The sequence below is a fragment of the Heloderma suspectum genome, chromosome 17, assembly GCF_057233095.1.
Source record: "Heloderma suspectum isolate Gila_16-S chromosome 17, 16-S_ref, whole genome shotgun sequence".
Lineage (NCBI taxonomy): Eukaryota > Metazoa > Chordata > Lepidosauria > Squamata > Helodermatidae > Heloderma > Heloderma suspectum.
The window spans coordinates 3,068,650-3,080,868 of record NC_139474.1 but is presented as its reverse complement, the minus strand read 5'-3'; the positions used below and the strand labels follow the sequence as shown (position 1 = coordinate 3,080,868).

The following is a 12,219-nucleotide window of genomic DNA, read 5'->3' as shown; positions in this document are numbered from 1 at the left end:
TAAAACACTGCAGAACGAATGTCTCACCCATCCCTAGTTTTTGCCTTGATGCGGAATTTTGATTAGAGGTAGACGAATGGGACCTTCCGCAACACGTCCAAGAGGAGGGCTCCTGGCCAGGGTTCCAGCCAGCTTGGGATCCTGTTTTCTTTTCCAGCTTCTGCTCTACATTCCGTGGCTACTGAGTGTGCTCAATCGTCTTTGGGCTGTTTTGAGGGCTGGGCATTGGTCGCCTCATCTCAGGGATGGGAAACCTCCGGCCCGCAGGCCTGCCAGCCTACCCCATCTGGCCTGTGGGGTCTCAGGTGAGGCTTTTCCCCTTTCCCAAAAGCCCGCTCCCTCCATGAAGGGAGAGGAGGCAGGGGCAACTGTTTCACGGCCTCGAAGAGATCTCCACGAAGCTGCATCTCACTCCACTGGGAAGGTGAGGGAAGAGCGAAGCTGCCCATCTGCCCCTGCTCCGTGCTTCTCTCTGCACGGAGAAAGGGCCCTTCCCTTTTCTGTGCAGAGCAATCACTTGGCAATGCAGCCACAGTGCGGCGCGCAGGCAGCTTCCGAGAGCCGCATTGCAGGGCTGCGTGCAGGCTGCGGGTTACCCACCCCTGTGCTACAGGGTCAGAAGACTACAACCGGGGAGATTTGGGTTCAAATCCCCGCTCAGCTGTGGAGCTCTCACTGAGTGACCCTCAGCCAGTCACTCTCCCTCAGCCTATCCTACCTCACAGGGCTGTTGGGAGGATGAAAGCAGGGATGGGAAGAACTGTAGACACTGCGCTGAACTCCTTCGAAGAAGGGCTGGGGCACAAATGGAACGGAATCCATAAAACAACCGAGATGGTCACATGCAGATAGGATGTTGCTAGAGCTGAGCCGAATTTCTCAGAAGTGCCTTTTCGGAGAATATATCTGAGATTTCTCTTTTTTCTCTCTCTCCCCCACAAGGCCTCAAAACGTTTGTTCTGGGGTACTGCGGACGATGGAAAGCGGTAGCCAGGTGGACGATGACGACGACGACAACAACACGCTTCGGAAAGGAGCAAGAAGCTATGCTACAGCCGCCCTTCATGGTGAGCCCCACCCCGAGAAACTGTGGGAGAATTTCTTCACCCCCAGGAGACATTTGGTGAAGTGGCCTCCCCCACCCCCAATCCCTCTGCCCACAAACAGGGTGGAGCGTTTCGGGAGGCTGTTTGTGCACAGGACGAGACTCTCTGGTGCTGCCTTCTGGTGACGTAACGTGTGAAAAAAGACAGCCCTTCCTTTCTCGGGAGAGGGTGGGTCGGAAACCTCTCTCCCTTTTAAGTCAGGAGGCAAGCAAGATTAGCAATGAGCGTCTCAGGCAAGTCCAGACCTGGGCCAGGCACTGGGAAACAGGTGTGCGGGAGGGACGGGGAGGGACCGCGGCTCCCTGCAAAGGCCCACAGGCTGCGAGCGCTTCGTCTCCGAACGCTGCCTGGACGCCGCTCACCGTGTCCCGGCCAGACCAGGAGCTTCTCCGGGGATGTCTCCGCCAGTTTGTCTTCTGTCCAGGCCGGAGCACACGATCCCCTCCTCCTGAGAAAAGGACGATTGCCGCCAGCGGTTTGAATGCAGCCTGCTCACTGTTCTTGGGCTGGTATCCTTGTCCTGTGGTGGCACCTTTGGGGTCAAAGTGGCGGGACAGAAGGAAGCGGCAGCCATGAAGAAAATGTTCTCTTGCTCCAGCAATCAAGTGGCGGTGGGTACTGAACGCTGGGCTCGCTTAATCTCTGACTAACAGGTGTTGGCTGCTGCCGGAAAAGCTGACACGGGCAAAGGAGAGGGCCATAGTTAGCCCCTGATCCTGAAAACGCAGCAATCACATGGGAGCTAGCATCCAGAGAAGTTTGGCTTTCTTTTTCTTTAAACCAAGAGGCTAGTCCTTAAGGTCAGAGAGCTTTGGCTATTGGGCAGTACAGAAATGTTGTTGTTGTTGATGGTGATGATGATGATAATGCAAAACCAAGACTGGAAATGTGATGCCTGATGTGAGATCTTAGAGCCATGGAGCAGGGGGTGGGCGGTGTAGGATTTTCAGTCATTGGGAGGGAAGCTTTAGTGCCCAGCCCAAGTGAAGCAACATAAATGGCCCCTTGCTAAAAAGATGCAGGTCGCTGCATTTGTGAACTGTTGTGGAATTCAGCTTTTCCTGGAGCGAATTCCGATTCAGCGTGTGCGTGAGAGTGTGTGTGCACGTGTGCACAATTTGTACACAGACTGGCACTGGGAATGTGGTATCAGATGTTGCCCTCCAGTACTTGAAGCACTGTGCTAGTAAAGATTTCAGAAGTCTACTCCGAGGGAACCCCAATAGTTATTGGAATGGGGGCTTGTCATCACGTTGCCAGAATCTGTTTTTGAGATCAGTGCTTAGACCTGGTACCTATACTGTGCCCTTGAACATAGAATCATAGAATCATAGAATAGTAGGGTTGGAAGGGTCCCACAAGGCCATCGAGTCCAACCCCCTGCTCAAGGCAGGAATCCGAGTCACAGCATCCCTGACAGATGGCTGTCCAGCCTCGTCTTGAACGCCTGCAGTGGGGGAGAGCCCACCAACATGTGGACAACCAACATGTGCAGAGTATACCTTTTTCCATCACCACCAAGTAACACCAGCCCTGAAAAGAGTTGGAGGAAAGCATATCTTTGGGTTATGCTGGTTTTGACCTATAAAACCTTACATGGGTCAGGACCACAATCCATGATGGAGTGCCTCTCCCATCACGAACTGAACACTATGTTCAGCATCCAAGGCCCTCCTCCAGGGGCCTCCTCCAAGGAAGGCTCGGAGGGTGGCAACAAAGGAGAGGGCCTTCTTGGTGGTGGCCCCCCAATTCTGGAATTCTTTCCCAGACAAGGCCCTCCTGGCACCAACATTGTTACCTTTTCAGCACCAGGTTAAAACTGCCCTCTTCTCTCAGGCGTTTGGCAGCATATAATGAGTTTTTAACCAGGTCTTGGATTGTCTTTGGCTGAAAGTTTAAAAAATAGTTGCTAGATATTTGTTCTCTGTGTGTGTGCGGTCTGTTTATATGTTTTCATGTCAATGGTTTTACACTTTGTATAATGTATTTTAATGCGTTTTAATCTTTAGGAACCGCCCAGAGAGCTTCAGCTATGGGGCGGTATAGAAATATAATGAATGAATGAATGAATGAACCCACCCACCTCCCCAGTACTTCTGATATGATCATCATATTCTACACAAGACTTTGGATAATGAAGCAAAGGACACTTCTGAGCATATGCAGAGTGCATGCATTTTTTCCTTTGCCGCTATTACAGCCCCCCCCCCCCCCGTTTGAAATCAGAGAGCAGAGCTTCCAGTTCGGGAGGGACGTCTTTCAGGGTGGGCTTGAGCCCGCACTGAGAACTCTTTCCCACCACGAGTCCAGCAGCAGCAAGAGACAGAAGCAGCGTTGTGTTTGGGGCCACAATCTGCCAGGGCCCACTGGCAAAAGCCCTCTGGACTGCCTTCTCCTCCTCCCCTTTACATCCTGCTTGTTCACTCTCCTCTCGCCAGCCAGTGGTGGTGGTGAGCAGGCAGGAGCAGAAGCAGACGGTGACGGTGGCGGGGAGAAGGCGGGCTCGCTGACTTGTTTATTATTCCATTGCATTTAAATCCCGCCTTTTCTCCTCCTTAAGGAACCCAAGGCGGTGAACCTAATCCCCCTCCTCTCCATCTTATCCTCACAACAACAACCCTGTGAGGTAGGCTGGGCTGAGCATCTGTGACTGGCTCAGAGTCACCCAGAGAGCTTCCATGGCCGAGCGGGGACTTCGAGCCCGGGTCTCCCAACTGAGGAGCCTTGCCTGAGGGCCCTCCGAAAGCTGGAGCCGGGACTGGGTGCAAACCACGTTCCTGGCCCTGTTACTGGAGAGAAGCAGAAGCGAAGCGGGAACGAGCGCCGGCTACCAGTCAAGTCGGAGAGTTATCCGAAGCCACCGAGCCCCACCCTGCACAGGTCCAGGCAGAAGTGACGCCGGGGCTGCAGGGCTGGGGGGAGCGCGGTCAGGCCTCTGCGTGCCTCTGCACACCGAGACCAACCTGGCCCCCCGCCACAGCTGGCAGACCGCCCTTCCTCGGGCTTCAGCCGGTGCTGGCATCAAGGGCAGGCATGGCCGGGCACCTGCCGAGGGCCCACGCCCCAGCAGGGGCCCACTCGCGAGCGCCCCCGGACTTGCTCCTCCCCCTCCCCCTTGCAAGCGGCTTCTTCGCCTGCCTCTCGCTCTGGCCAGGCAACGGAGATGCACGGAGGCGCCTTGCCCGAGGGCCTTCCGAAACCCTGGAAAGGGCCCATCAGTCCGAGGAACCTGGCGCTCCGGGTGCAACACGGAGGAGGGACAGTTTCGTCCGCAAGTGTGTTTATTCTTGCATCGGCCTGCCCCATTTTCAGGCTTTGCATTGACCCAAACATTCCTTTCTGTGGGGTATTCTTGGACGATGTGTAACCCAAAACGGACCTTTGGGTCAATGCAAAGCCTGAAAATGGGGCAGGCTGATGCAGGAACAAACATAGGGCGGGAGCAGGGGCTGAGCATCTTTCTGGATGGCGCTGGCACTCACGGCCTCTCACCAGGTTTCCATAAGGAGAAGGAAACCTGGACATGGGTGGAGGCTGGTGCTCCGATGTCAGTGGGGCGGTGCATCCTTTGGAGTTCTGACTGGTTCTGACTGAAACCCGGAGCGGATTCTCTCGCACCTTGGAGAGCTCCTTTGGAGTTCTGACTGAAGCCCGGAGCAGATCCACCGCCCCACTCACATCGGAGCCAGCAGCCTCCACTGGTGCCAACGCCACCCAGAAAGGTGGTCAGCACTCTGCATGCACTCAGGAGCACTCTTCTGCATTTCATAGGTGCTGCGCCTGGGCCTTGTGCGGATAACAGCGGCTAGGGCTAAACTTCCAGCTCAGGGGAAGCCTTGGTGGGAAGGCACTGCTGCCGGAGCCGAGCATCACACACACTGGAAGTCTCTCGGTACATTCCTGTCTGCACTTGGGACCTTGCCCAGTCTTGCTTCATCCTGCCCTTGGGTTATATCCACCCGTAGGGACGACATTTTGCCTGAGATCAACTGCCCATGAAGCAGCTTCCGGACCTGACAAACAGGCCCGGTCGGGGCGGTATATCTGATGCTCTAGTGATGTCACCTCTTCAGGGTGTTCCCGTCCTTGGGCGGTAGGACAGGAAAAGTTCAGCTGTGACCTCGAGGGGGGTCCGCCCCGGTGGGGTCATATGTTTAGCTCTGGGGTCTCCAACATGGTGGCCCTGGGCTCCCCCCTTGACGCCTGCCAGGCTTCCTGCTCCTCGTGTTTTTCATTTTATTTTTTTAGAATTTCTTTAACAATTTAAACTGGGAGACTGACATGCCGCAAACTGAAGCTCCAGCTTCCGGGGCCATCTTTATTTCCCAGAATGCCCCCGGGCCCCACATGGCATTCATGGCCGAATTACTTGTCTCCGAGTCTCAACAGTTTGCCTTCTGTGAAATGGGTGTTGTAGCAGAAAACGATGGGTTCAAAAGAGTGGTTTTGGGCTTTGGCGCTCAGAGGCCACCTCTGCCTTGCACTTAGTTTCCTGAGCGAGTTACTTTTCGGTTAGGGTTTCTGGTTTGTGACTGGCCACACCCACTATGGCAGCCATTTTCCGAATCAGCACGTCCCCCGTGGCAGCCATTTTGTGAGAGCTCCCACAACACATTCCCAACATTCTAACTGACCCAAAAAGGTTGGGGACCCCTGCCTGATTATCTCTTTTTAACTTTTTAACTTCTTTGTAAAATTCCCTGAATCTTGAAACTTGGGGAGGAAAGTGAACCTGTCCGGTGGTAAACTTTAGATGCCACTAAAGGCTGCCAGTGTCGAGACTGCCACGTCTTTCCCATAAAAGCCTTTATCCTGAATCCCAGATGGGCATCGTCTGCTTGCACTTCCTGGGGATGAGGGGAAAACACTCTATACATGCTTAGGAGCACTTTTATTGCCCAAATGCCATTTCCTGTAGGCTGTTCCCTTAATTTATGATATGGGAGTGCATTTCTAAGAGCAGAAGACAGGCGATCAAATATCAGCTGATGCTAATATTTCCCTGTAGGAAGAGATGAAAGGAGGGCTCATGTACCGTTAATACTTGTGTAGAAGGGAGACTTTTAGCAAATGCTGTTTCTCTCTGCTCTACATCACTGTGAAATGACAAGCAGCGCCAGTCAGATTCCCCGCTTCTACAGAGCAATTAAAGGTACAACAGCCCAGTCGTTCTTTAAATCTGGCCTATTGTTTGACTTTGGGGTTGCCAACTTTTTCCTGGCTGGGCTCCCATGCTTTCAACAGCTGTGTTTACAGGCAGAAATTCCATAGGTGCAGATTTTTCTAATAGAGTGCAGAAGATAGGGAAAGCTGAATCTGTTGCATTCCTGCCTGTAAGAGGTGGCAGCTGTCATTATCCCATGCTTTCATTCCAGAGCGTGGTGGAAGATCTCAAGACCCTACGCCCTAGCAAGAGCCTGTCGTGTAGTGGTGGGAGTGCTGGATTTAGATCAGGGAGACTGGTGTTCAAATCCACCGAATTCAAACTTGGTGGGAGACTTTGTTGTAAGGACAAAACCAAGGGGACTATGTGTTGGGCACTACCCTGAGTTCCCTGGAGGAAGGATCGGAATAAAAGTAAATATATTGATGATATTGATAATCGACCAAAGAGCCCAACCTCCAGCCCAGCAAAAAATAGAATCCCCCCCTGACTGCTTGGGAACAAAGTGAAATGAGAGCAAAAGACACTCTTCTCGACTTTTGCCCACATCCCAGTCCTATCCTGCGCCAGGGAGTGCGTCTTCCCAGCGTAATTAGAATTGAAGCAACAGCAGGGCGTGTGGCCCTTGTGAAATATCCCCCTCCATCAACTCAGGGTGCGTTGCGTTGTCAGTGACAGCCTTCAAAACTGGATTTTCTTCAGCCGCAGTGTCTGCCCATCTTCACTGATTTGTTGAACAGATTTCCTAAAAAAAAAACCCACCACAAACCCAAACCCGCACACCCCAAACCGAACAAACCAACAAGTGATCATGGGCCAAATCTGTGGGTTATTTTTTGAGAAGAGAATTGCCAAGGCAAATGTCTTCTCGCAAAGATGCCTGGAGCTTTAGGGCAGTGCCAAATTCTGCGGGAGAACATTTTGGGGTGTGCAAAAAAGGAGGAGGCGTTTATTTTATTTATTTATTTATTTATTGCATTTATACCCCGCCTTTCTCCCTCTCGCAAGGAACTCAAGGCGGCTTACATTATCCTCCTCCTCACCGTTGTATCCTCACAACAACAGCCCTGTGAGGTAGGTTGGGCTGAGAGTCTGTGACTGGCCCAAAGTCACCCAGTGAGCTTCCATGGCCAAGTGGGGACTAGAACCCGGATCTCCCGGCTCCCAGTCCGTCACTCTCGCCACTACACTACACTGGCTCTCTTAGGCAGAGAGCCAGTTTAGGCAGCCTGAAATGTTCTCTGAACCTCCTACCCCCAATTCTTGCCTCTTTGGTGCTGATTTACTTCTGTCGACTTCCGTTCTGGTCAGCGGCAGTATTTTGATCTCTTTTTTTCTTTTCCTTAAGTTGATTTTTCTTAGGATTGCGCCTTAAACTGTGTGTTCAGTACAATGTGCATGACCAGGAAGGAACCGGAGAGCACCTCAGACTCACATCCTCACACACACGCACATGTGGCCAGGAGGAGACTTTTACGACCGGTTTCCTTCCGCCTTGGCTCGTGTGTCGTCTGGACCAGGGATCGTAGCTTAACACTAACTATGAGACCATTTAGCTGAGAAAAAAGGCAAGTACTGGGAGCGTAGTGGACAATGCCGCGTGGCCTTTTCAGCACCTGCTCTTTCCTGAGGCAGCCTATCCCAATTAACTCCCGAATTCACAGGGAGGAAAAGCTGTGTGTTTTCTGGGAGCTTTGCCAACTTGTTCTGAGGCACTGTGATCATGCCAAGGACTAAAGAAGCGAGGACACGGCAGCAGGGGTAGCGGCCTTAAGCCACCTGTCCCGTGTGGGCGGAAACCAAGCAATGGAATATAATGAAGTTTTCCACGGTCCAACTCTGGGTCCCGTTCTTCTTCTTTTACTGCCTTTCACCCAGTGGGTGGTTGCTAGGTGAGTGCAGGTTTGTGGCTCTCTGTCTCCCTCTAAACCAGAGGTGAGGAACCGAGGGCCACATGCCATTCCGGAGAAGTGCTTGGGGTCCACAGAACGATCGCTAGCAGACTCTTCTCTCTCTCACCAACCAGGTCGAGAGCTGGAACAAACATGACCAGAAGCTTTTCGATGCGGTTGAGAAAGGCGATGTGGGGAGAGTTTCCATCCTTGCTTCGAAGAAGACCGCAAGGCCCACCAAACTCAATGCCTTGGGGCAGTCCGCGTACGTAAGTTTTTCCTGTCCCATAATCCCACTTGCTTGCAAAACAAGCACTATCTTGGTTGTGCAAAAAACAAAGACAGCCACGATGGTGAAAAGAAACATTCCAAAATCCATATAGCGTCATACTTTTATTAGGCCAACTCAGAGATCACAAAAAATGTGCGTGTTTTCAGGTCTGAGTGCCCCTGGAGCGACTGGGAACAAGAAAGTAGCAGACATTTATTGATCCTCCATTTTTTAAAATATAAAATCTATCTGTTAACTCAAAGCTGTCTGTCTCCATCCAGGGTGAACCAGACGGGTGCTTTGTTGGTGGAAGTAGAGATCAGCTAATCAGTCTTCAGATTAACTAAACTGGAGATATATAAAGATATATCTAGTTATCTATATATCTAGTTGTTATATCTAGATATAGCGAGTTGATCTCTACTTCGGTTTTGCGTTAACAGCTGGATTTTGTATTTCAATTGAAATTATAATAATTAGTTCTAAATGTGCATCTATAAATATAAAAAATTAGCACATGCAAATTTTATGCAACATGGTGCCCTCTTTTGTCCTTGTTTTTGGTGGTGCATGTCTCAACACACTTGAACTTCCTTCTGAGTGATCATACATACGATTGTGGTGTACAAGTTTAACACAGCGATTAAAAAGGTCCCCAATAGACTGAGCACCCTTGTTAAAAAAGTTAAACTATTTTTAATGTAAGTACTTATAAATCCAGGCCTCCTCTTAAAACAGAAGCTAAAGGGGTGACTGCTAAAGGGGTGACCGCTGTGGTCCCCACCTGCGTCATCTAAAAACAAAATGGCGTTGTTATTTTTCTTTAGAACAGTTGTTTTATACATCTGATAAATTATGCAAAATTGATTGATTGATCAAAACTGATACGATTGTTTAACGAATTATGTGTTTTAACTGAGGAGCAGAGCCAGTCGCAGCCGGGGTCCAAAGTGGTAATGGGAGACTCAGGGGGGTCCCTACCTCCCCCAGGCAGATAACTAGCTTGTAGCTCTGGGGGGGAAAGGGGAGGTGGCAGGTTCCTACCAGTCAGATTGACGCGTGCATGACTGGCCCGCCTCACTAGGCGGTTGTGCCACGCTGAATTGTTGCAATGGTTAATCTCATCCAATGTGAGCTCTCCCTCCCACAAATAAGTGAGGGGCTGCTGCCCTTCGGACCTAACAAGGAACCTGTATGTTTTGCTTAAGGCAGGAGACAGATCCAGGTAACTGCTGGACCTTCTGTTTTCCAGAGTGAGGAACTGTGTGTTTCTTTGTCCCAGCAGCCTTAGGTAGAACCTGAAATCTGCACAGCACCTAGTTAAGCCTCATCCAATTAAACCTCATCCTCCTGCACTCAAACTTAAGACTGTGACCAAATGACTTTCTGCACTTTGCTTAACGTCTAGCCCAACAAAGAGTTCTGGAGAACTCGACAGCTTGCCCTGTGGTGATATTTTGGCTGCTCCTAAAACGGTGTTTCCTGGATGTGGATTTCGGGTTTTTATTCTTATGCACCAGCAGCATGGCGTCCTTTGCCTATTGCCCGCCCCCATGGCTGCCTCACACAGACAGTGCCCACGAGGTGGGTGCTTCACACGCTCAGGCTGTCATATGACAGGGGTGGGAAACTTCAGCTCCGTGGTCCCAACCCAGCCTTTGGACTCCCCAGGTGGCTCCCTCCCCTGTCCCAACCCCTTTCCCCCAACTTCCAGTTCTTTGCTGGTTTCCCGGGTTTTGTGCACTTTTGTCCCCATTCCAAAAGTTTGAAATGCTTCTCCTATTTAAAATGTATTTTGTTTATTTATTTAAAATTATTTTAGGCTGCCTTTGAGGGTAGAACCATCTCCTAAGGCATAGTTCCTGGCAGTAGGATGTACAATATGCTGATATTTAGGGTTTTTCAGCCCCGCCCCTTTTGCCTTTGACCCTCCCACTGCAGGAATTACCTTCTCTGTAATGGCATTCAGCTCTCAGACTGAAAAGGTTCCCCACCCTTTGGTCACTGCAGTTGCAACTGCACTGCAACATGGGCCTTGGATTCAGTTCCTCCCTTCTTCAGCCAGGCAGCTGACACAAAGACATAAGGCCTTTTAATGCTGACACTTGTTCATGGTAGTTTTCTTATTCGCAGGTGATAATAAACACTCGGTGATGAGTTCTTTTGAATTCAGTAACGGTTACGAGCCTGAGCAGGTTGCACAACCAGCAATGATTTCTGCAACTATCTAAAATTGACGAAGGATACGTGTGAGGATGGAGAATGGCTGGGCTTAATTCAAGATTCTTTTATTCTCAAAGCTTATTTTGAAGAGGGAAAAGGTAAAAAGATTCTGCTTTTCTCTCTTTCTTGAAGGTTCCATCTGGCAGCTTCCAAGGGACTCACAGAATGTCTCACCATCCTGCTTGCTCAGGGGACAGAAGTGAACAATAAGAATGATGAAGGTAGGCGAACATAGGGGTGTGTGTGGGGGAGATATGTTCTGCCCCCCCACCTCATATTCTCTGTTTATCTGTTTAGTTCTGCCCAAATTATTTTGTTTCCAGGTTTTCATACCATTTGGATTCCACCCACCCCCCGCTACACACACACACACACACACACACACACTTCAACAGGAAAGGTGAGTGATGAAGGTGCACGGAGGGAAGAAAGAGCACAGAGTTGTTTCTCAGTTCCCACCACTCATTTGTTTTGCTGATAGGCTAATGTTTGTCTGCCGCCTTTGGCCATTGGCTGAGCTGCTGTGATGTCACGTTTCCAAAATTCTAAATGAAGTAAGTGGCAGTCCGTAGTACGTTGACAAACAGTGCAACCTCTGTGAGGAAAGCAGGTCAGTTTGGCTGGGGCAAAATACATCAGATGTGGAAGAGGGACAGGAAAGGCTGTAAGTGGGTGGGAAGGGGAACGAAAGAACAAGGGAGCTGTCCTGGTACACAGATTGGGGCAATAGGCTAGGGAAGCAATGAAACAGGGAGATCAAAGACTCGGGGATTGGGATTGAATCCTGTTCTGGAAGGGGTTGCACTCAACCTGAAGGGTCAGGTCTGTAGCTTAATCCTACACTGACCCTGGATTTCGACGTGGCAGCGGTGGCAAGAAGCACGTTTGCACGATTTTCTCTTCTCCCAGGAATTTGGCAGCATGTGATGAGTTTTAATTGATCTTGGATTTGTTTTATAGTTTGGCTGATTGCTCAAAGTTAGCTTTAGATATATGTTGTCCTTGTGTATACTGTCTATTTGTGTATTTCCTATGTTTTTAAATTTTGCCTATTGCATTTTTAATGTTTTTTAACGTTTGTAAACCTCCCAGAGAGCTTCGGCTATGGGGTGGTATAGAAATATAATAATAATAATAATAATAATAATAATAATAATAATAATAATAGGTGCGCTAGCTGCGTCCTGAGTCAGTCTGACTTGGCAACAGTTACCCATGCCTTGGTCACACATCACATTTATTTATTTATTTATTTTTATTAAATTATTATTTTTATTTATTTATTAAATTTATTAATCGCCCATCTGACTGGTCACCCAGCCACTCTGGGCGATGTACAACCCACCATAAAACAATTTAAAACAATAAAATTTTACCATAATTTTTTTTTTAAAAAATACCTTAACCCACCCCAAATGCCTGCCTGAACAACCACGTTTTTAATGCACGACAGAAGCTCATTAAAGAGGGGGCATGACGGAGTTCCCTAGGGAGGGAGTTCCACAGAGTGGGGGCCACCACAGAGAAGGCATTTAGACTACTGCAATGCACTCTGTGTGGGGC

At 49.8% G+C, this 12,219-nt stretch overlaps 1 protein-coding gene across 3 annotated transcripts in view; it reads left to right on the top strand.

The window, feature by feature from the left end:
- Nucleotides 1-1,331: 1,331 nt before the first annotated feature.
- ANKRD35 (ankyrin repeat domain 35) overlaps nucleotides 1,332-12,219 on the top strand; it is a 38,017-nt gene continuing 27,129 nt past the window's right edge. Inside the window, exons 1-3 of one of the 3 annotated variants that reach the window (XM_084824660.1) lie at nucleotides 1,332-1,717; nucleotides 8,297-8,427; nucleotides 10,789-10,877. In XM_084824660.1, coding sequence (XP_084680786.1) covers nucleotides 1,679-1,717; nucleotides 8,297-8,427; nucleotides 10,789-10,877 — 259 coding nt within the window. In that variant the 5' untranslated portion in view covers nucleotides 1,332-1,678. Of the gene's footprint in view, nucleotides 1,718-8,296; nucleotides 8,428-10,407; nucleotides 10,683-10,788; nucleotides 10,878-12,219 lie in introns of those variants that run through there. The other 2 variants (XM_084824661.1, XM_084824662.1) reach the window with 2 other exon arrangements.